The sequence below is a fragment of the Phytophthora infestans genome, genomic scaffold (assembly GCF_000142945.1).
Source record: "Phytophthora infestans T30-4 supercont1.3 genomic scaffold, whole genome shotgun sequence".
Taxonomy (NCBI): domain Eukaryota; phylum Oomycota; class Peronosporomycetes; order Peronosporales; family Peronosporaceae; genus Phytophthora; species Phytophthora infestans.
The window spans coordinates 1282380-1306917 of record NW_003303756.1 but is presented as its reverse complement, the minus strand read 5'-3'; the positions used below and the strand labels follow the sequence as shown (position 1 = coordinate 1306917).

The following is a 24538-nucleotide window of genomic DNA, read 5'->3' as shown; positions in this document are numbered from 1 at the left end:
GAGCTAAGGTATGGTGGTTCTATGGAATGCAGACCGTGCTTGAGCTTACAGAATACTATTCTTCACAAACAGGGAATTTCATCGCATTAAAAGTCCCAATATCTCACAGCAAGTATACTCGGAGCTGCACAGCTTCTTGTCGGATCAACCTGATACGACTCCACTGAGGTCTAAATTCACCTCCCAGCCACGATTCTCAACCGCGGATACACAGTCTTCTGAAGAGGGCTCTGTGTTCAACGATGAAGAAACCGACAGATCTACGGATCCCCACAATACAGGCAGGAAAAGCAGAAAACGCAAACGTCCGGACAAGTACGAAAAGCTGCGTGAAATGCTGGACCAACGTTCGGAGGCGACTTTCGCTCAAGCACGTCTATTGCACGCAGAAGAGCTAAGCCAGCGCCGCCAGCAACATGATGAGCACATGACGCTATTGCGAGCTTTCTTGGACAAGCTCTAACGCATTTTGCCACGTTACGAGCGACGAAATGCCCACCACTGCTTTAGTTTTTCTCGTAGGTTGTTAGTTATAGCTGGCTCGAGTTCCGTTTGAGGCTGTGGGAATTTTCTTTCGTACTCCTGCAATACACTCTTTACTTCTTCTTCATCGATAGCGACAGTATCACTGTAGTCCATTAGGAAGTTTTGAATGATGCACAAAGCGTACACAATGTCTGGAGCAATCTCCGTGTCCAAATCGACCCCCCGGAGCAAAATGCGCCACCTACATTTGAGCTGTCCAAACGCACATTCTACACGGTAACGTGCGCGAGTAAGATGCTCGTTGAGGTCTTTGCAAAGTTCATCTTCTGTCTCCGCCAGCTCAAATGTTGTCACTAAGAAATTGGTATTTTGATAGCCAGAATCTCCTAGCAAAAACGGTGGCAGATTTACATGGGTGTCATCTCCAGTCGGTATCGCCACACTTGCCGCAGCCGCAGACACACTGGGAAACACCCGACCCAATGTGCTGTTGCGAAACACACGACTGTCACCTACGCGTCCTGGCCACTTGCAATCCAGGTCGCAAAACCTCCCCCTCCAATCGACAACGGCTTGCAATACTACACTATACCAGCATTTTCGATTGTAATACATGTCTCCATCATCGCTAGGTCGAGCAATAGGTATATGTGATCCATCAATACAGCCCACAATCTGTGGCACACCACACAACTCAGTAAAATGGGAAGCACATTGTACCAAAGGGGGGAAAGCTACTAAATCCGTGAGCTCTTGGCATACAATGGACGACACCTCGCGCACGATACCGGAGACTGTAGATGGCCCAATGGCAAAACGATCTGCTGTGGCTTCCAGCGATGTGCCCTGAGCACATAGATACAAGAAGACAGCTACTCTCACTGGAGGCAACACAGCATCTGGTGCCATTCTTCCTGTTGTGAGATGGGGGGTCACAGTCCGTATCAGAGCGCCAATTGTAGAGCTATCCATGCGAAATAGGTTACTCATCGATCCATCGAAGTAGATGCGCGAAGAGAACAACATCTTAGCCCAGTGTGAGCTGCGCTGCTTCGCGAGAATCTCCCGATCCTTTGGAGCTGCTACTTCGGCTATCACATCGAGTTCTGCTTGGTACGCTTGCTGGATGAGGTGTCTTGCTTGTCCGCCCATGCCAGCTGGAGGAGGAATCCCCTCCAAGAGAAGCATTAGCAGCAGTCCGACGTTCATGGGCCGCGACCTCTTAGAATATATAGCCAGAATGATTGTGGAGAGCACGCAGCACCTCCAGGGGAAGATTTGCTGAACGCATGGGAAAAACAAAGCTTGGAACTTTTATTTCAGGTTCCAGGTTATATTTTTGCTGAAAGGGGCCATTTGGTGTAGGATATGACAATTCTTTTTTAGAAAATGTATCTACTCGACTCTGATTGGCTATAATGCATTTTCGGATACGACAATTTGCTGGAATGACAATTGCTAAACCGGTACGGTAATTAACCCTTTAAAAGGTTAGGTGAACCACATGACCTATCTACCGTCATATCGTTTTTGAGCTCCCTAAAAGCATACCGAATCCTCGCTCAATAACCGATTCCTCCGTCTCCTTTCTGCGGCCCCAAATCGCATCCGACGTGAGAGCAACATGGGCGCCAAGCAGTCGCGTGTGGTGACATCCGAGGTGGCAGCGGAGCTGCGTCCGGAGGACGAGCACGAAAGAGAGACGCGTGCCTCCATCCGTCTCACGCCAGCGCTCGTGGATCAGATCAACGGCACGCATACCGCCCACAACACAGCGGCGGGGGGTGTCGACGCACAGTACGATGCAATTGCCAGCTCTTCATTTTCTTAAAGTCACTGACATTTAATGCCGCTACAGGCAGCAGGCGATCTTCAAGAAACAGATGCAGATGGCCTACGCTAAGGTGCGACGTCAGTGAATCATTAGACGTGTGTGTGGAGCTGCTGACAGGCTTCGAATCTCTTGGCTATTTTTTTTTCTATCAGGGTGTTGATGACTGCCGAAAGAAGATGGAGGCGGAGCTAAAGCAGCAGCAAGCAGCCACTAGTGCGCCAAGTCTAGCGCAGCAGGCGCAGTTTGCCAAGGAGCAGGAGGAACGTGAAAATAAGCGCGTGGAGCAGCTAGTGGCTGAGATCAACAAGAAGAAGTACCGCGCACCGCTCCGCGACGTGCAGTGCTCATCTGAGCGTGATGCGTGCTTGCAATGCTATAGAGACAAGAAGAGCGACGTCTTGAAGTGCAAGGAAGTGGCCGACGCCTTCGTGCGATGCGCTCGACAAAACACCGAGGTGCGTACGGGCAGCAACACCGGACCAGGGTGATGCCATGTCTGACGCTGTGTGCTTTAATAACCACAGAAATATGTCGGAGAGAACTGAAGTATCTACCCGTCGAACGACTTTTTGCTTGGATCCCTTTATGCCCTTGACTTGACCAGCCCTCTAAAAGGAACAAGTCTCGACCTGCTCACAATTCGAAAAGAAAGATGGCAACGTAATAAAAAGCCTGGTGGTGAATTGAGAAGTGAGTGAGTACATGTATCACTCGATGCGTCCAGCTACAAAGGGTTCAAAGTGATATGTATATTGAGCAGGGTCTTCCGCCAAGGCTTCATTTCTTAGCTCAGCTTCGAAAATTCGTTCCAGGTCATTAGTTCTCCTTGTCGAAGATGTTGCCGATCATTCCTGGACGCACATAGTCCTTAGGTTTGCCGATCTCAGCACCCAGGCCATCGAAGCTGTCTACCTGGATGATGACCTCACGTGCAGCCTCGACTTCGTCAATGAACTTCTGTTCGTCAATAGTGGCACTACGTTTCTGCTTACGTAGTGCGGTGAGCGTGCGATCGGCCTTCACTGCCTTCGGCAACGTCGCGTTCAGAAGAGCAACACGGTCTTCTGGGTCTTCCGAAACGAACACATTGTCGCTCAACAAGTTCCGCACAGCCGAGTCGGTGGAGATCAGCTCGGAAACCTGACGCATCTGCTTGTCAGTGGGAGAGTCGTACGGCAAACCGAACGGGAACGACAAGCCACGCATAATCGGACCGACACCAGGCACAGGGAAGTTCTTACTGATCCCCACAATACCCTGCTGTGCCTCATGACACAGCTGCGTCATGGCGTAGTCAAAGATCACGTCAATACCTTCAATATGGCGGTTGTTCTTGTAGAACCACATTGTCGAGTACCCCAAATAGAGACTCGAGAAGACATCAGCGAACCGACCGGAGATCATCTCAGCGAACTTGAGTTTACCACCAAGCACCAGCGATAGATCCGCACACATGGCAAAATTCTTCGACAGCTTATCCATCTGGGACTCATAATGAGTTAGAAGACCACTCTGCTTCTTAAATCGTGAGCGTGTTACTGCCGTCTTGAGCGAGCCAGCTGTGTTCGACACGCCGTGCTTCACCAGCTTGACCAGTTCCTTCTTGAATCCGTCAAGATCGTCGCCGTGCTGGATAGTCTTGATGAGTTCGTACAGATGAGGGTGCGCCCGTGTAAGACCTTGACCGAAGATGATGAGAGAGCGCGTCAGAATGTTAGCACCTTCCACTGTGATGACCACAGGCAGCGAAGTGTAGATGTTAGCGATGAAATTGTTGGGACCCTTGCAGATTCCAGCTCCACCGAGGACATCCATGGCACGAATGACAGTGTCACGACCACGGTCCGTGATCTGCTGCTTGCAGACGCCACTGATGACTGCAGGCTGTTCGTGCTGATTGATCATTGCGTTCACCATGTGCTGACCACTGGTCATGATGAATGCGTTACTGCCCATAGTCGCTAGCTGCTCCTGGATACCTTCCAAACTGGCAATCGGCACCTTGAACTGCTTCCGGATACGCGCGTAAGCACCGACTGCGTTGACTGATAGCTTAGCACCTGCAACAGCGGAGGCTGGCAGACTGATGGAGCGACCTTCAGCAAGACAGTCCATGAGCATGTTCCAGCCGTAGCCGACACGTTCTTGGCCGCCAATGATCTTAGACATTGGGATAAACACATCCTCACCGGTCACAGGGCCGTTCATGAAGGGGATTGAGATCGTATCGTGGCGTTTACCCATCTGAAGTCCAGAGTGGTTACGCTCTAGCAGAGCTACAGTGATACCAGGGTTACCTTTGCCCTTCAGAAGCCCCTGAGGGTCCTTCACGTCCACCGCCAAGCCTACACATGTTGCAACCGGTGCTAGGGTGATGTAGCGCTTGCTAAACGTAGCACGGATACCAAGAACGCCATCTTGTTCGCATACAATGCCCGTGTCGCGCATGGTAGCAGCATCTGAACCCGACGACGGGCCTGTGAGACCGAAGCACGGCAGGTGTTTGCCATTAGCCAAGCCAGGGAGGAAGTTGTTCTTCTGCTCCTCCGTTCCGTAGCGAAGTAGTAGTTCAGCAGGGCCCAGTGAGTTGGGTACACACACTGTGACGGCAGCAGTAGCACTGCGTGTAGCGATCTTAGTGATCACGACCGAATGGCCGTGTGCACTGAATTGCTTGCCGCCGTACTCCTTAGGGATGATCATACCGAGGAATCCTTTGTCCTTGATAAACTGCCAGACCTTAAGAGGCATATCTTGATCGCGCGTGACGTTGTAGTCGTCGATCATCTCGCACAACTGTTGCACCTCGTTGTCCATGAACGCCTGTTCCTCCGCGTTCAGCTGCGCCGAGTACTTGTCCAGCGTAGCGAGTGACGGATAACCCGAGAAAATGTCGCGGTCGAAGCCCACAGTGCCGCTTTCCAGCGCTGCCTTCTCCGTATTAGACATGTGCGGCATCACGCGCTTGGCCAGCTTGTAAACCTGCTGGGCGACGAACGTGCGCGACTGCGTCTGATGCAGAACCTGCACCGCCGGCAAAGTCGAGCGGGCGGAGACGACGCGTAGGCCGCCGAGATGTGTTGAGCTCTTAAGCAGCGCAGGGGACAGCATCGTCGAAATGAATGGGGACGTGGAGATCCTTGTGTCGGCTGGCGCGTCGATTCGGAAGTGAGAGCGCTCGACGTCTCCTGGGAAGCGCGTTGAAGTGGCATAAGCTTTCTCGTCTTTGATTGGTTTATTTTAAGATCACGTGGGAACTTCTGAGATTCCGACGTCAAATGTGTCTCGTACATAACTTTTTTTATGAAGAAGATGTCTGCCCGCACGCTAGTGTCGCGCTTGATCCCGCCACTCGCGGCGCAGTCGCACAAGGGCCAACAAGGTGTGAGCTCGATGTAAATGTACGCTAGATTGCTGTGGTCTTGACGGTGTCGGTATTTCTGCATTGTAGGTCGTGTGGGCGTCGTTGGAGGATCATTTGAGTATACTGGTGCACCGTACTACGCCGGTATTTCGAGCCTTAAGACGGGAGCGGACTTGTGCCATCTGTTCTGCGTGGAGGAGGCTGCTGTCCCAATTAAGAGCTACAGTCCTGAGCTGATTGTTCACCCGCTGCTGCACTCGGACGCGGCGTTGGCGAGAGTTGAGGAATCGAAGCGCGCTGCGGTCTTAGCGGAGGCGGTGGAGAGAATTGCACAGGTGCTGCCGAGACTAGACGCGCTGGTTGTTGGTCCCGGACTCGGACGAGATGCTAGTGTACAGGAGATCGCCCGAAAAGTGATTGATAAGGCCAAAAAAGCCAATTTACCAGTGATTTTCGACGGCGACGCACTGTATCTGGTTAGTCTGGAGCCGGACACGGTGAAAGGATACAAGAACGCAATCCTCACGCCGAATGCAGTATGTTTTGATGTAATGTTTTGTGGTTATGGAGTTTAAATGCTTACAATATCCGATAACTAGATGGAATATGCACGACTGTGCGCTACGACGGGCCTGGTATCCAGCGTTGACGTCGCCGAAGCCGCAAAGATTCCACCTGCCCAGCTCAGTGAAGCGTACGTATCATCTGGGTCTATCGCTCTTGTGCTTGATACTCAACAACTGTATTGCACGTGTCCAGCTTAGGATTTCCAGTCATCATTCAAAAGGGCGCCATCGACACCTTCTCGGACGGCAAGACCAGTACGTTTTCATTTTTTCTACTAGTATAAAGGAAGCTAGTCTGCTTGCTCAATGTTTTGACGTGTGTGGCTTTATAGCCTGGACAAACGATGAATTTGGTTGCCCACGTCGGTGCGGTGGACAAGGAGATGTACGCGTGTCTTCTTTCTTCTCTTGCACTGACGCCATGAAACTAATGCTGGTATCTGCTTAGGTCCTTACCGGAGCAATCGGCACATTTGCCGCCTGGACAAAGAATTCTGATCTGTACGCCATTTTGTGTCTGCTAATGCGACGTGGAATGAGTTCTAATCGTTTGACAAATGATAGGGGCAACTTTGAGGGCAATCCACTATTACTTGCTGCCTATGGAGGCTCTCTTGTGACACGAGCCAGGTCTGTTATCGTTGCCTTCTCTCTCGTCAGTGAACAGGGTGATTAATACGTCGAACTTGTTGCGTTTGCAGCTCGTTACTTGCTTATGAAGAACATCAGCGCTCGATGACGGCTCCTGACGTGCTGCACAGCATCGGCAAAGGCTTCGTCAAGGCATTCCCCAGCTCGTCTATGTAGGGAAACCAGTCGACAGGGGTGAATATGCGCAGCCATAGCGAGTCAAGCGGGGTCTTGCTCCCTCTGCCTTATTGGCGGGTCTGGCTTCAGAATGGATACTCATCACCATACACGACGGCTATGCTTTAGCGGCTTTATGTGGCATTAAACATTTTACAATAGCCGTCGAGCGCCAAAGCTCGCGAACGTAGGCTGAAACTAAAGACGACCTCGCTCTACCATCGCTCACACGTCACGATAGCCGGCAACCGTCAAGAGGCCAAAAGCACCCCGTTTCCACTCACTGTTTGTCTCTGTCTCTGCAATCTTCCCACCAGTTGAATATACACTAGCCTAGCAGACGGCGTTGATGGTTTTGTAGAGATCGCCAGCGAGTTTTTTAGTCGACTCCTTCTGGGAGAGCGTCAAGATGTCACGAAGTGTTTCAGGCAACCGAGGCAGCTCCAAGCTACGAGGAAAAAAAAACATAAGGGTGAGTCAGCTGTCGATACAGATATCCTGACTGTGAACTTACTCGTTGAGGGTCGAGATGTCGTCAGCAAAGTTCAAAATGGTGTAGATGGCGAACCGGACGATGTCCTCATTGTCATCCTTGAGCATCGACTGCAAGCCCGTGACGAACTGCTCCTTGAGCAGGTCAGCAAGTGCGCGACGGTTGGAGTCGTACTGGCAGAGTTCTTTCAGGCGTTTAGCCACCTCGTACCGCGTGAACGGCGGCGACTCCGAGTTGATTTCAAGAAGCAACATCGACAGCTCCTGCGAGTCCACTGAGAGAGATCCGGGGAAGAGTTCTCCGGGTGCTGACCAGTCTGCCAATATATCAAAGCTGAAAGACACCAGACGGAACCCGACGGCGTAGCACACGATGCAACACATTCACTTGTGTTAAAAACAATTCTTCCACTGGTGCAAGGCGCAAGCGTGCTGAATTTCAGCATCATAGCGGTGCACCAAGCATAAATTACAACAAGAAAAAGAAAAAATATATACAGTAAAGAGACACCAACCTTAGCTCTGGCAATCCCATCAGGTCTTTGTCGATTGACCTGCACTCCTTGCGAATGGAGTCCATCAACCCGAGGAACTTGAGCTCGTCACCCTGCAGTCGACAAGCAAGAAGTAGAGCATCAATAACTCCTCTTGATGAAGAGACATAAGCGAGAGCTATTGATACGTACCGAGCGCAAATTAAAGTCCACGCGGATAGTCGACTTCATGGCCAAGCGATGCAGCTGAACGTTGAAGAACAGCTCCTCGGCCGTGATCAGCGCATAAGCGTCCATCTATCCATACAACCACGTCAGTTCAAAGCTGAAGCGTTAAGGCAGTTGGCTAAGATGGTCTTGTACCGTCCAGTCGGGACTACACGAGAACTCGACGTCTTGTGCTCGCATCGCCTTGTGCAGCGTGTGCAAGATAACGTCGGCAGGTTCGCACGACTCGAACATGGGGTTCACTTGACGATAACCTACTTCTCGTGCATCGGGTACCTCTGCGGTGGGTACGAAAACCTGCGACTCGGTCGATTCGCCTCCTGTTGATGCAGCGCCAAGACCAAAGTCGGTGGACTTGTGTTCAAAGCCCAGCACAGCTGAGGAACCGTCCTCCAAATCCTGCAATGTGGCTGGACTGGTAGTAAACATCACTTTTCCTGGCGGAGGTGGCGCGAAAACGTCTTCGGTCTGTAATGGTGAAGTGGCTCGTTAGATGTCTCATTTTTTACGGTTAGAATGAGTCTCCGCACCTGAGAATCGAAGCGCGAAGACATAAATTGAGTCTCCACGTTGGCACGGCGATAGGTCACTTCTCGATCGGGGATTTCCAACGAGCTCATGGTCTGCTGATACGTTCACGCCACAATTCATTTGAATTTAGTATGGTGCAACCGTTTTGAAATTGCTTGACCCACAAAAGTGGCCAAAGTTCGCGCGCTCGCCACGTCGCCAGGAAGCGATGAAATGCGCACATTCGCGTGTTTGCGCTAGACCACGCGTAGTGGAGCGTAATGGGGGACTCACCTCGTCCAGAACGAAGCCCTCGCGGTGCTGCACCTCACCAATCCAGTCGTCTTCATGGTCGCTTCTCGACATATTCGTTCCAAGTCTTTTTCGTCCGTTTTATTTGAAAATTACATGAACCTCTATGTAAGGAACAAGTATTCATTTGTGATTGGAGAAAGACCCTCACTCACGAAAATGCTCTTAGCGGATATTCAGCTCACATGCGCCTTTCAAAGAAAACTTTTACAGAAGGCTAAGAGTATTAAATCCAGATACCCAGCCTTTGACCCAATGGGTACTTAGTACATGTACGTAGGTATGAAGCCCGGTGCAGCACTAAATTCATCCATTCAGATCTTGTTAGGGATAAATGTATTTTTTTCAGATTATTTCCGGAAGTAGCACTTCTTTCCACTGGTGCGAATATCCGACCCGTCTGTTTCTGGCTAAATCAGTACATGTTGCCCAGTGAGCGCTTAGAGAGCGGAGACCCACCCAAGGTCGGGGGCGCGGTGCGTAGCGCGGTGCGTAGCGCGGAGTACGTGTACAAAAAGAAGGTTCTATCTATACCGGAGCCACCGAAGCGAAGCGGAGGTCGGTGACTAGGGAGCGCTCTAGCTTAGCGCCTCGCCGCGATCAGCGGCGATTTGGACTAAGATAAGTTTTTATTATCGATTAAGTACGAATCACACAGATTTTCGGACGGAATCTAGATACTGTCGCACCAGTGGTGCTTCTGCTACGAGTCGCTCTCCTCTAGCGTGAGAGTTTGGATGGCCATGAGAAGGGCGTCGCGTGGGTTTGACACCCCAGCAAGAACTGTGGGCCAGGAGATGGTAGAAAAGATGTTTGAAGAGTTTCTCACCTCTATAGGGCTGTCGAAAGTAGATCTAGATGGCATAAACAGAGTGCATAGTGAAGCCTCAAGCCTTCCTACACATTATATGTACTCACTTCTAACAGCGTTTTCCATTTTCGTGCCGACAAAAAAGAGTATCAAAGCTAGAGCCGCAGACGGTATGTTAGCTAAGGCAACCGCTCTGGGCTACTTTTCACAAGCTGTAATGTTTCGCGAGCAATACACGTCCTCGCTCAGCGACTTAAAGAGGATCGGTAAAATACGGGACAAAATGGCTAGTTACATTGAAGAGCGCAATCTGCGTGCCAATGTGCAGACTAATGATGCCCCGGCAGCTCCATTGAGGATCTAAGTTTGCTTGTGGAATATCTAGTTGCCCATGCTGACGCTACCACTGAGCTCATATCTGTGCACGATGCCGCTCTATTGACAATGATGTGACATACGTTTGGCAGAGCGATCGATAACTTGCTTCGCCCGTAAGCAGCAGCTTTCTACTGCGGCTTCTGGAGAATTGTTCCCGCACATTGCTCGAATCAAGACATCAGTGGTACAAGGGGTCTCTATGTAAAGCATGTGAAAGATGGCAGCAGTGCCTGCTTCACGCTTTTGTTTCGTCTGCTTGTCATATGTTACGATGGGCCCTCGAAAATTCTGTTCCCATTAGCACCGCGCTTTGCTGACTCTGAGCTGCCTGGAAACCAGCCGAATTCCCAAGATGAAGCTGTGTTGTACTAGGATAAGCGGTTAGAGGCCAAATACACCACTCCGAACCGCCGCAGAAGCAAGAAAGGAGACGGCCGAACATTGCAAGCTATATTACCGAAGTTATGAAGGACACTCTGAAGACGATGCCTTCGTCTATAAGCCGGGGTGCAACACATAAAACGACTAGCCACTTTCTATGTCGAGGTGCTGCTGCGTACGCGAACGCGTCGCCAAAACTGGTGATCCAGTGGATCTCCTCCACACCCGGTGTTTGGCTGTTGGAGTCGCGTACAAAGGCGTTTGCCTACATTGGTACGACAGCCAAAGAGGATCAGATCGTTGCCAAGATTTTAGCTGGATACCAAGCCCCCGACTTACCCGAAACGACACCTACTATCCGTGACCTAGAGCAGCGGCTGCGAACACTCGAGTATGGTCAACTCATCACACTGCGAGAAGAACGTTACTACCACGTCCTTGGTTCCGACGATGTCCACTTAAACGTAGCCGGCGAAGCTGTCGACGTCACTCTTGCTTCTCTATTGATGCACTTGAAAGCCACTCTCGCCGCGATCAATGGCAGCACAGCCGTATCCCGGTACTTGTACAAACTGGAGCGCAGAATCAATGCCACGAACGCTCGTCTCGGGTCCTGTATCACTATAAGCACGTGGTTGAGTGAGGATTTCACCTAAACGGGCATTAACAGGCATCTAATCACGCTCAACTCAGCAGCGCCGTGGCTGGTCGCGACACGCTGCTCTCCTCAACGCTCCGACACTTCTTGAACCAGCTCGTGTCCATCAACGAAAGACTTAGGCGCCTTGAAGATGTCCAACCCCAGCGACCTGCTAATGGTTCAACGACGAGCCTAGTGCCGACACGTTCACCCGCTGCTGTGGCTCCCACTATTCCACCGCCCGCTAATGCGTTGCCCAAGGCTCCCGAGTCAATAAAGACTCTCCATGGCCTTGCAAAGCCCTTCACGCTCGCTTGAACGACCAGCAAGCCCGGCTTGCACACACTCTTCTCGTAAGAGAGCTCAGCTCTCTTCGGGGCTGCGCCCCGTTGCCCTCAACCTCTCTGAGGCACAACAAAACTTAGTTCTCCCCCAGTAGGCGCGGGGCGGCCTACTGAGGGTTGCCGCTTCCCGGCGATGACCCGAAGGGCTGGCTCGCCGGAGCCTCGCGCTTCTTACGCAGAGAGCAATAGGCCCTCAAGTACTTAGTGCTAACGCACACAAAGCATCGGCGGATGCCGGCGCGCAGCTCCGCAGAGAGAAGCTCCGCTTCTTCGTCTTCAGCATAGCTGGGGTCCATCGGCTCTGAACCGCTCGAAGAGCTTGCGCTACTAGCGCTCCAACCAGGTCGATCCGACCTGAAGCTGTGCTCGGCAATCAACGCCACATCCACAGCCACTTCGAAAGAGATAGGGTGTTCACGGAACACTTCCGTTCGAGCTGCGCTCACACGAAGTCCCTCCAAGAACACGGTCACGCTGACCAGTTCCGGAAGAGAGTCCGCCGCCATTCCGGCGATAAGAGTTCTTAACTCTTGGACATAGTCCAATAAATCCTTCTTACCCTGGCGGGTAGCAAGGGACTTCGACTGGATACGGTACGCCTGATTAGGCGGCGCGAGCACGCGCGAAAGCTGTTGCTTCAGCTGATCCTAAGTGGGAAATGCAGCGTCAACAGACGTGTCGCACGTTAGTGCCCATTCGCGTGCGCGACCTCCAAGCCTGGAGATAGCCAGCGTCACGCGCTGATGCTCAGACTGGAGCAGGGCCGATACCATGGCCATCTCGACCTCACGGGTCCAGAGAAGGAGATTCTCTCCATCCTTCCCCTCGAAGTTTTTTTACGCTCACCATGAGCGGTTTCAGTCTCATAGACCCTTCACGCGTCATCGACGCCGCCGCCGTTGCGGTGCTCATCTTCTCTTGGACGTGCTCCAAGAGCGCGTTGTCGTAGCGGGAGAACGATTCCAGCCTGGCGGTGACCGCCTCTGGACCTTGCGATGCAAGATGAGCCACGCCCCCCGGGCCAAGCAAGGACATAAGCTTAGTAAGCACGTCCTGCTGCGCCGGGGCCAAATTCGCGAACACGGGGTGTTCCATCCTCGCAGAGGATATAGGCAACCGACTCAGGAGCGGGATTGACTACAAGTGCCACCAAGTGCAGCCGGGCTGCCGTATCTTTAGCGTCAGAGGAAGACGTTCGACACAAAGAGTCACTAATACTAAGTTCCTTATCCAAAGGACACTTACAGCCCAAGATCAGGGACTCAAAGCTAATACCTTAACATTTATGCTTCAAAACCAGAAGTGTTTTATTTACTATTATTGCGGCCAAGCCGCCTAGGGGTAAATGTATCTGTTTAACTATCTAGCATAGTTAAACCTATTCAAATGCATAACGTGTGGCTTTCAGCCAACGTACTGAGAGACCTTGCTAACTCTCCAGCTTTTGTACTAAAAGTATGTTAACTCTTCAACTTATGTACTGAGAATTTGTTAACTCTCCGGATACTCCGTACCCCTGTGTGCTCCACACCATGTAACCCCGTTTCAGAAGCGCTCCGGTTTCCGAGAGGGGTGCATCCGAATCAGGCTGTAGGGGCTAATTCTTGAAGGAATGCCCCGAGCTGGGGGGGGGGCTCCGGCGTCTGCGTTGCCGGTAGGGTCGGCGTTTGCCTCACTGCTCGCCGTTTCATGACCTGGCAGATTTCCGATTGCCGTTGCCGTTTTGTTAAGTGCAGATTGCCGATCGCCATTAATTGAGCTAAAGTGTAGTTTCGGGTATTGACCAATCGGCTTCGAAAAGTTTGAGTTCCAGTGCCTCTTAATCTTTCATTGCACGAGCGGAGGCCGTTTTCGTTGTTGTCGGAAGAGCTCAGGAGAAAACCGAGAAGAGCGGTGAGCGCGCTCATCGCGATGTGGTCACTACCGTGAAGGTCACCGAACTGTACGAGATGAGGCCTATCAATGTAATGTATCATTGACAACGATGAGCCGTCGATTGAGTCTCCCTCTAGCTTCGCTCTATTGTAGACAGTGAACCTGTCATGCATGTCCGTGTGACTTTACTGAACAAAGTCGAAGGCTTTAATTCGCTCATTATTCATTTTTCCTGCTGCGATGCTTCAGATAACTGCGTACCACAGACGACGACTCGCTGGTCAGCTAAGACAGCTACAGGACTTGGACGAGGACAGACCACAGCGGCGGAAGATTGAATATGCTCGCCATGACCATTTACTCGACCCCGACGAGGGATTTGAGAGGGCGAATGGTTTAAAAGAGTCATGTCATCTATATGGTCGCCACCGGGCCTCTGTCTGAGGGCTCGTCGGAGCAGGAAAATCTCCGCTTGACAGCGCTCGGTCGGTGGCTTAAATTCCCCGAGGCAGATATCCCCAATCGGGAGTGCGTCATCCTATGCAAATTCGGCTGCACTACGTAGACTGCTCTACTCTGTTATTTTTCACCTAAAAGTTGAAACACGAATTGTTCATTGACCCTTTTGTGTAGAATTAAAAAATAAAGTCTAAGTTGAAGCGCTCTGGTTTCTCAGAGGAGTGCATCGGAATCAGGCTGTCAGAGCTAGTTCTTGGAGTAATCGCTCGAGTTTTTAAAAGTCTACTTCATCAAGAATTTGGATTGCGAAATAATTTGACGAACGTGTTCATAATACCTCGCTGGCAACCATAAATGACCCAAGACAAGCATCTTGCAGACAGTGGTAGCGGAAATGCAGAGGTAACGAGGGTGCTGATGAGCGACCTGAGCCGGACGAAGAAGTATGGAGTATGACAGAACACGAAGCGGAGAACGTGCTACGCTGGGAGGGGAGGAATGGTTTAGAAAAATTGTTCTACAGCGTCTACCCGCCATAGTAAAAGACCGAATTGAGCTCCAGATGGAGTCATCTTGGATCGTTGTCTCTCCTCAAGCAGACCCCCGTTTTCCGGAATTGCGTCTTTAGAAACTGGAAACGAAAAATCACTTTTTTTTTAAGAAAGTGAAATTACGCTTTCGCAACTTTACTCGTCCTGATTGGGGTGACGCACAACAGCCTGCACTAGACCACACCTGTACTTACCCGGTGAGGGCCTGGCTCGGAAAACTAGGACCTTCACATCTACTCGTCAATGTATCCGTCCAAGTATTTTTTGCTCATCCCGCGCATTGCCTTTATGTGACGGTATCCCCAACTATGTGGCTGGCACCAATAACCTCAGCCCAAGTCGCTTCTGGCGATGCCAGCACGAGCTCCTTACTTGAGCCGAAGCTTAACACCACGAGGGCTACTATGTCACAAAGTAGCGCGAGGAAACGTAGAGGCGGAGACGGTGAGTACGGGCGTCGGAGAAAGTTGTAGGGGAGAAGAGGTGCTGTTGCTCGAAGGCAAATTGAAAAGTGTTTAATCAGCTAGAACTGGTGATAACAAGCTAGTAGCTGCCGCACAACCAGTAGTTCTTGACAGCCGAGTATTCACGCACGTATCCAGGTCCCATCCTAAACCTATCTTTCTCAAATCCTGTTTTCTCAGTAACTACCAATGAAAGCCTGCGAATCCTAGTATGTACCCTCCATAGCCCTTCAATCGTGTTGGTATGTGTGCCCGTGACACGGGTGACGAAGTTAAGCGTGTGGTTGACCCAGCTGTGCTCATTATGCATACCCGCCAACATGCGATTGTTGGCGAGCGTACACAAACGAGAACCTCGCCCCGTCACGTACTTAGCGAACTTATCGTAATGAGTGCGAGTCATGAAAATAAAAAACATAAGTATTTCATATCGTATGCAACATCATAGACTTACGGTACTCACCTGGGTTCAACAAACGGCATAATAATGGGCAGCAGCGTGGCTTTCGTGCGCTTGTCGTACACAAGGCGACCGAATCACTGCTCCAATTTCCTGTCAGCGCTACTAAAATGCCATAACTCTTTGTAATGACGGCCACGGCCGTACTTTGATTTCTTATTAAGGCTGGTTTCATCAATTTCGACGATGGCCGTCGCCGCCAATCTAAACTACAATACATTTAAAAAGCAATCACAAATTAAGAGCATAGCACCACACTTTCACCTTAAACGTTCTGCAAAACGGTTCCTTTGAGCAAAGCACCTGGCATACGGCGTAGCAGCCCGACATGGTGTTCTCGCTGACCTTAACCATACATGCGACCAGGGAACGTGATGCTCGCATACACCACACAAACATGAATTGTAGCGTTTGGGGTAGCATGAGCTTCATTTTCGAGAACCATCTGCTCACGAAGAGGCTGTGCTACTCTTGCTTCCCGTTTGCGTGGCGCTTCTTCTTGCAGTAGCGCCAGTTGCGCACGCCCGCGGTAAGCCGCATAGCCGGAGGGTACAGCATCGATTTCTCCAGCAGCACCTTCATGACCCAGGCGGCCGCGGTGATCGCGTCCGTGGTCTCCTCCATGAACGCGCTAAAGTCGAAAAGGTGGAGCCGATGTAGACTGTGGTTGTGGCTGGCACTTTGCTAAAGGAGTGTGTCAGGCTCCTAGTATAAGGGATTAGACTGGGCTCAAACGGAGCTGTATATTCTTTGTACTTAGAAATAGTAAGGATAGTTGCAGCTGCGCTATAAAATGCGCGCAAAAGATGGAACTACTACGCTCCCTGCAAGCGAAATCGCGCGCATTTTAAGATTCGAAATAAAAAGCAGTTTTAAACATTTTGTTTTATTGAAAAGCGGAGCTGGTCTTGGGGAGAGCTCGATGGCGTGTAAAGACTATTTAATACCGGCCTGTGGGGCCGAGGGATGCTCGAAGTATGAGCCGAACAGATCTGCGAAGACTCACCCATACAAGTACATACTGCTCTAGATGATGCAAGAAAAGGGTTAAGAGAACCGTGTGCCCTAAGACATATATACCTCTTCGCATTAGTTGATGCTATACAACAGGTGCCTATTATTGATAAAATTTCACGGACAATCTTACTAGTGTACCGTACGCTACCTCGCATTGAAAATACTGCTCATTCGCAGTGCAGCCTCTTTAAGACGTGAAACGTTGCCTGTCTGAGGGAATGTTAATGATTTATCTACTTAGCGAGTCCCTTCGTTAAATTAAACTGAAGCTTTAGCTGGATGAACTGCCTGGCCGATCTTATTACAGCGGCTAGTGGGACCCCAGACTTTAACTAGCGAGTATCTCTATAGTACAGAGTCCACCAATTCTGGCTATCCATACATAATTACTTTTGGAAGTCTGGTGACTCGTGGTCTTCATAAAATCGCCTGAAGAATCGGCTTCAATATATCGTGTAGTAGTGTTATGATTCTCTGCTTTGTTTTAAACATCTGCAAATCGAAGTAGTATTTTAGCCTACAGCTCCACAGCTCTGGTCGACTACCCAGCTTATGAACTACTTGATTTTAAAATTTGGGTAGGTGTTCTTGGCGCTGATAGCCCGCCCAGTTGATCCACGCGTTCACCTGGTTCATACTCCAGTAGACGCCCTTCAAGTTCTCAGGCCACTCCCATGTGAGTTGAGCACCCTCCGTCTTCCACTCTACCAAGAACGCAACGTGTGGTAGCTCACCATAGCGATCGAAGAGAAGACGCACTCGCAAGACATGATCTGGGTCGAACGGGGCGTTGGGCTTGTAGCAAAGGTTCTCCGCGTGTGGTCTTGGGTGAACCTCTGGTGGATCAGCCAAGGGCGGGCGCTCAGTAACATCTCGAGCCGCTAAGATCAAGCTGACTGCCGAGTTTGAATCTTCCCACTCGTCTTGATCAGCGTTCGCGAGTCATGGGGGAGTCTCATCGCGCCCAGCAGCAGCCGAAGCAGCGGTAGCAACAGCAGAAGACACAGCAGGCAACACCAGAGGAGCCGAACGCACAGGTGAGTCCGGCGAGGTCACAGTCTCAGCTACCGACTCACCCGAGGCCGATTTACTTGGGGACGGCGGAGCGCCAGCAGACGATGGCGGAAGCGAAGACACGGAGACAGCCGGTGAGGGTGGCACGACGCAGTGAGGATCTGAGGTAGCCGTCTTGGGTGCCAACGATACACCGTTCAATCGCGACAAGGGCGATTGGGAGCCCAGGAAGTCGTGAAGCTCCTCCTTGGTGATATCGCCGAGCATGTTGAGCTGGCAAGCATCTTCAGGCGCATGCGATGGTGTATCGAGGACGCTAGCGGCAGCGAGAAGGTCAGGCACGAGGCCGTAGTCAAGGTGAGCCACCACTCTTCCCTGAAGTGGCGACACGAGCACCCCTTGGCTGGAGCTTTGCTGGGCCATGGTTATAACCGGTGGCAACCTCAGAGAGGGACCATCTCCGCCCGTATCTAGCGTCGTTCGAAGCATTGATACTTTGGAGCCGTTCAGATGTCATTAGGACCGTGTTGGCTCACCCGAGCAAATATCCGAATGACTGGCTATTTCTGAACGACGTCTGGGGGGGAGTGTAACAGGTATTACTGTGTTTTGGAATATGATTTAATCTAGGATATGTTTCTTCACAAACCTAAATGCAAACGCAGAGTAGGGCAGGCTATGGGAGCTCCACTCTCAACTGCCCGAACTGCGCGGGACGGCAACCTCATCACTTCTCGTTTTGGCCGCCCCTGCAAAGAGTATCTTCCCCTCATTTGTATCGCAATTAATAAACTGGTAGCACTTGTTGGTCTCGATCCAGCGACCTTTGGGTTATGAGCCCTGGAAGCAATGAGGTTGGCACTGCTAGCAGTGACTTTTTTTTATAAAAATCGTGAAAAGGCCAACCTTTTCACTCTTTTCTAGCAACGATTCAAGTCGTATTTAATTTTAAAATCACTGACCTCCCAGAGTATAAACACCGTCCACTCTACTGAAAAAAGGCCCCAGTACGACAAACGAGTCCAGTGCGACGTTCCCATTTTTATAGGTGGCACATCCTCCAGAGACTAATCTCTAAAAGACGATCTGCCGCCTATTTAGGACGGATGTCATCATAATATTTCATTTGAAAAACCTAGTTAGGGTTTTTTTTTTTACTTGACTTTGACCACTGTTGAGGGGAGCACGGCGCAGTAGGGTCTTCAACAATGAAGGGGAGAAAGAGTAAAAACAATTGTTAGATTAAGATTTAAGTGGGCAAGCTAGACTTGCTGTTTACAACAGTTCATTAGTATGCGGTACTCTACAACACTGTCTAGAGTTGCCGCTACCAGTCAATATCTAAAATGTACCCGTCATTTTAGTACATTAGATTACAGAGTCATGATCATCTTGTCCTTTCACTATTAGTTTATACAGGACATGGTTAAGAGATCGAGCGCTCTCTTCGTAGCTTATTAGATCACTCACACTGCCTGGACATACGGCTGACACGTACGTAAACCGCGACTCGTAGTCGCAAACGCATTGGACGTTAATCCCAAACGCTTGGTAGTGGCCGCTAAAGTATTCTCGTTGCCCAGTCCTCTGTGTATCTGTATCCGTTGGCGCCCGTATGCGACAGAGCCAGCCGTCAATGTACCAACACATCCTGTCATTTCTCCACAACTACTCAGCAGGCCAAACCCTTCGGTCATTGCTTTGATATCTCTTTCAGTGCCCGGAAAATATATAGCCAAACTGGGATGGTCGCAGTTTAATACAGCACCAACTCCTTTCTGCACGAGCCGATAGTAACTTGTTATTGAGACTCCGCCAATGCGACGCACGTCATGGTACGACCCACCCGCTAAACTGCGGATCATCATCTGGACTATATTCTCTCGCAATACAGTGCTACGGTAGTCCATGACCAGGCAAGGAGCGCGAATCTGAGCTAACTGCTTGAAAGAGCGCGAGAACATGCGATAACACGCATCAAACGCACTCTCGCGTAGAAGTCGCTTGCTCTCAGCGTCCCAGTCCAGCTTTTTCCGAGTTAGCTTGGGCTCTCTTCCCTTCCTTAGCTGCACGAACAGGTTTAGCGTCACCAGCGCTGCGCTCTTTCGTGCGGGTGTGAGTGGTAAACGCATCACTCACTCCCAGTAGCAGCGGGGCCTTCCACAACTCGTCTAAATACATTAAACAACGTCGCAATTCAGATATTAGCACACGCTACGATCATGTTATTAAGCACAGTACCGACCGCAAGGTGTGCGTGACGTGGGCGTCTGCCGTAGACTGCGTGCGGCATAAATCACCGTGCCCGTTGCGCCGGCGGAGACGATCGCTTCTGCTGTGTGTTAATGTGCCACACACTGTACACCAAATACCCAGCGATCGACTCTTATCAGTTCCCCAGTACACCTTCCCCTAGTCGCCGACGCTGGGATCGGTACCAAGCTGATAAGAATGGGCCTTAACCTCAACAGCCTCCCTGGCTCGACATCAGGGAATATGATTGGTATAAAACAATAAAACGATTTGATTGGCTTATGAAAAACCGTGTTAAAAGCGTTCAGTCAGTTCACAAAATGGCTACATGAAAACTCAATTTCTGAAGCTTCTAGAGGAGCTACAGGCAATCAGAGACCAGATTTGAGCTCACCTCACGGGGGTGTTTTTTGGCCCGAAACTTGGAATTTGCACTTGTGTGCTCCGGTGCCAATTGAAGAGTGACGCCCACTTCACAAACGGAATTAATTTTCAAAGGTATAGATTTTTGAGATATGGCTTCAGCGTAACATTCAGACTTCTTAGCTACACATGAACTTACTCAGACAGCTTTACCGCAACGTATGGCGCACTTATCTGGTAGAGGCGACCATATGTGTTGTTCATCTGCACAGGACCTCATTTAGCTTCCACACATCAGCTTACATGCAGCATATGCACGCGGATAGTGCTCTAGACGCCTATACTCAGTCGTTTTCGGCATAGGACGTCATGTGCGACTTGCGCAGGACATTTCCTTTTAGTTTTCGCATGGCAGACCTCGGATACAACGTCAACAACAACTTTCAAGCTACCCACGCTCCACCTGTGGTCCCTACAGCAAGCTATCAACACTACTGCAGCATCTACGCTCTTGCTGACCTAGCGGATCGGTCTGGGGCTCTGTAGTTATACACCAGCCCTGGAGATTCTGTCTAGACACAGTATGGCTGTGGAGATTGCTGTGAGTGGCAATATCCTCCTCAACACACAATACAATACAGTGGAGAAGACTGCTGCTGTTTCGACAGTCAACACGAACGCTTTGCAACATACAATTTTGGCTCTTATTCAATTTTCAACATCGGCTTATGCAAATCCATCTACCATTCATCTTCCGACTCAATGTCGAGAGCCTCCTGTGCTGGAGCTTCAACTTGAGCAGCCATCACCAACTGAGACTGAGCTAGCACCAATTGTACTTGTCCGGCGAAGTAGTCGAGTGAAACGCTTGCCGCAACGCAGTCTACCGGCGTACAGTGCAAGACCAGAGCAGTCAACGAAGCGGCGTAAAGCCAAAAAGTCTGATCAAGCACCTGGTAAATGGCAGGTGGCCTTTATTAAGGATCGAGTTACGACTTCTACTGGCCAAATTCTATATCACGTGCTGTGGGAGTCCAAGAAGCACGGACGTCTGCCTCGACCTTGGGAGCCCCGCGACATGCTCTTGCATGACGGCTTTGGCGAAGAGCTTACACTCGTTGACGAATGGGTTGATGGAGGCAGGAAGCAAGATTTTTTTTTCAATTTGTTTCGGAATTATATCCCAGCGTTGCCGGTGCAAATCCTACTGGAACTTGCTTGTTCCTTGCACTTCAACATGCACTTCGATTGGCTGGTGAACCATTTGAAGTTCAAGGCTTGCGCATTCAAGAATTTATTTCTCTATCGGATGAACTTCAGCAGGATCTGTCACGTGGAGTACCGTGGAGCTTATTTCGTGCATTTATTTTACAAGTGCATATAGCTGGTTCTCGTTTGTCAATGTGTGACATTGAGATGAACCGACACTGTTCTGGTCATCGTGGTATCTTAGCTATTTCTAGATTACAGCTAGATGACGGTATCTATCTGGTTGCAGCTAGTAATAATATGACATTAGGACATGCATTTGTCCTTCAGGTCCGTGGGGCCCAGAAGACCGTCTATGACGACACTACTAAGTGCTTAATTGGCTTTCTACGGTAAATGGTTCAATAGGGTTATGTTTGTTCGTAAAGTAGTATTAGATGAATAGTGTTTTAACAAATATGTTTTTTTCAAAGCTCAACTTTTATTACAGTATCATTGTCAAGTTGTATCTTCTTCAAAATGTACTTTTCTAATATTCACTTTATTTTTTCTTCTTCTCTGATATAAATTTATACTTGGCGGCTGTTTGCCAGGGAAACCTTAAGGGATAAAATCCTGAAAGGATAAAACCTAAGTTGGATGCACTTAGAAAACCGTTATAAAGGGAAAAAATCATGCAATCGTGTGACTTAATTAGAAGTGTAAAGTGATACATTGTTGTGAGTTTTTTTTGTTTTTATTTTAGTTTGTTTGATTTTATCGTAATTCTTTAAGAGAACGCATGCTTAGTTTACTTCTTAAGCTTTTAAATTGATGTTTATTGAGTGCTTTGGTAAAAATATCAGCTACCATAGTTTTTAGTGTTGCCGTAAGCAACACTAAACTCGTGTCTCTCTACTTTTTCTTGGACAAAGTGATATCGAATATCAATGTGCTTTGAGTGGCCATGTAGCTCGGGGTTGTTTGATATTTGTATGCAACTTTGGTTGTCTTCTTTTATCGTGGTAGCTTTAGTGGTCTGAAACCCAAGCTCTTTAAGTAGCAGTTTTAAGAAAATTGATTCTTGCATACAGTGGCACAGTGCAATGTACTCAGCCTCTGTTGTCGAGAGCACTACACTGTAGTGCTTTCTTGACAGCCATGAAATTGGACTTTGATCTATCATTGTGATATAACCTCCGACTGAGCGCCTTGTGTCAGGGCAGTTGGCGTAGTCCGAGTCGGTGTACGCAGCTAGATGATCAGCAAGGTTACTTGCATCAACAGCCTTTGACCCACCCAGCAGTAAACCGAGGTCATCTGTTCCAGAGAGATACTTGAGACCTCTGATTACTGCTTTCCAGTGTTCGAGACCCGGGTTAGCAAGAAATTGGCTTACATTGCGCATGTAATATGCTAGATCAGGGCGGGTGCCGACCATAAGGTACATGACACTACCGACAACTTCCCTATAGGGAATGTCTTTCATTTTGTCCTTATCATACTGCGCCTGGGGCTGCATTGCAGTGGTGAGTTTTACATTACGGTCTGATGGCGTCGCAACTGGATATGTGATCAAGCGCTTGAACCGATCTAATACAGTGGTTGCATATTTTCGCTGGTGAATGAATACCGTTTTGGCTTCGCGATTACGCTCGATGGACCAGCCGAGAATGTACTTTACCTCCTCTGCATCTGTCATGGAGAATCGTTGCTACAGGGCAGATTTGATACGACACACGAGGCGAAGCGAAGGTGTAATAATGAGCAAGTCATCAACATAAACCGCAACATAGCATACCTGGCCGTCCGGTTTGAATATAAAGCCGCATTGGTCCTTGATGAGTTTGTGAAACCCGAGGCTTTCAGGAAATCCCGACAGGGTCTGGTACCAAATGCGGGGAGCTTGTTTCAGACCATAGAGGCTTTAAAGTAGTTTGCACACGATGTGCTCTTGACCCGGGGTAACGAAACATTCAGGTTGCTTCATGTAAATTTCCTCTTCGAGAGTTCCATTAAGGAAGGCAGTCTTTACATCCATTTGATGCACCTCAAGGTCAAGGAGGGCGGCGATGATCAACAATAGTCGGAGCACCCCTATGCGAATGACAGGTGTGTAAATCTCATTGTAGTCAACACCATATTGTGGCAGAAAGCCTTTAATAACCAGACGGGCTTTCAATCGGTCAATTTCACCTGATACAGTGTATTTGACAACAAACACCCACCGGTTTTGTAGAACCCTTCGATTTTTAGGGCGTTCGACCAGTTCCCATGTCTTATTCGTCATGAGGGATTTGTATTCGGCTTTAGCAGCTGTGCGCCATTGCTGAGAGTACGACGATCGCATGGCCGCTCCATAAGATTGTGGTTCAGGCACATGGCGGATTGCTAAATACGTGTTTCCGCTTCCTGGACGTCGTCAGATTAATCAAAACCTCCTTAAATAATCACTTCTACGTATCGAGGGCATTTTAGAGGGGTAGAAGGAGGTTTCGTAGTCGTCTCCGTTACAAATGGATATGTATGAAAACTGGGTTCGAATTCTTCTTTAAGATGTGGGAGTTGCTCCTCAGTATCAACAGTTGCTGATGGGAATTGGAGAGTGAAATTTCCCCATGGCTCAGCTTGTGGAGTTTGAACAGGAGGTGAACTTGATACAGATGCAAGATGTCAGATGAACATCAGCGGCTGATCCGCGCTCCAGTAAGTGTTTCGGTAATGGTAGTGGATCGGTCGTCACTTCAATGTTATCGAGAGTAGGGTAGTCCGACTCATTGAAAACAACATCACGACAGTAAACAACCGATGTGTTTTCACATCCATGAGGCGATAGCCTCGCTTGTGCTAAGGGATTCCCAGATAAATGCATAGCTGGGCTCTTGCATCCAGTTTATATCTGTAAATTTCGTTAATGTGAGCATACGCATCACAGCCAAACACCTTAAGGTATTGAATAGATGGTGGTTTGTTATGTCATAGCTCGAATGGTGTACGGTCGTGCGTGTTGCCACTTGGTGTCATATTGAGCAGTGTTGTAACATGGATAACACACTCCGCCCATAGCTGTTTTGGTAAGGAGGCGTCCAAAAGCAGGGCTCGGACACGCTCCATAATAGTGCGCGTTCGTCGGTCTGCGACACTATCCTGTTGTGGTGTGTACGCGCTAGTAAACTGAGCATGTGTTCCGAACTTTGTGAAGATTAAACGTCCTAGCTTCTCATATTCTTTAGCGTTGTCGGCTTGC

General features: G+C 49.6%; 4 protein-coding genes across 4 annotated transcripts; 2 read left to right on the top strand and 2 right to left on the bottom strand.

Annotated features, from left to right (window-relative positions):
* Nucleotides 1-2089: 2089 nt before the first annotated feature.
* PITG_02283 (uncharacterized protein) lies at nt 2090-2808 on the top strand (the record flags this gene model as incomplete). Its single annotated transcript, XM_002907185.1, has 3 exons — nt 2090-2283; nt 2345-2390; nt 2473-2808. The coding sequence occupies 3 exons, from the start codon at nt 2111-2113 to the stop codon at nt 2806-2808; spliced, it is 555 nt and encodes a 184-aa protein (XP_002907231.1).
* A 328-nt stretch (nt 2809-3136) lies between these two features.
* PITG_02282 (acyl-CoA dehydrogenase, putative) lies at nt 3137-5478 on the bottom strand (the record flags this gene model as incomplete). Its single annotated transcript, XM_002907184.1, has 1 exon — nt 3137-5478. The coding sequence occupies one exon, from the start codon at nt 5429-5431 to the stop codon at nt 3137-3139; it is 2295 nt and encodes a 764-aa protein (XP_002907230.1).
* A 145-nt stretch (nt 5479-5623) lies between these two features.
* On the top strand, nt 5624-7057 carry PITG_02281 (uncharacterized protein; the record flags this gene model as incomplete). Its single annotated transcript, XM_002907183.1, has 8 exons — nt 5624-5702; nt 5772-6220; nt 6284-6378; nt 6444-6505; nt 6583-6635; nt 6699-6751; nt 6815-6880; nt 7012-7057. 8 exons carry the CDS (start codon nt 5624-5626, stop codon nt 7055-7057), a joined length of 903 nt encoding a protein of 300 aa, XP_002907229.1.
* A 124-nt stretch (nt 7058-7181) lies between these two features.
* On the bottom strand, nt 7182-9147 carry PITG_02280 (uncharacterized protein; the record flags this gene model as incomplete). Its single annotated transcript, XM_002907182.1, has 7 exons — nt 7182-7505; nt 7572-7866; nt 8048-8156; nt 8236-8340; nt 8407-8739; nt 8802-8897; nt 9076-9147. 7 exons carry the CDS (start codon nt 9145-9147, stop codon nt 7391-7393), a joined length of 1125 nt encoding a protein of 374 aa, XP_002907228.1.
* Nucleotides 9148-24538: the final 15391 nt, after the last annotated feature.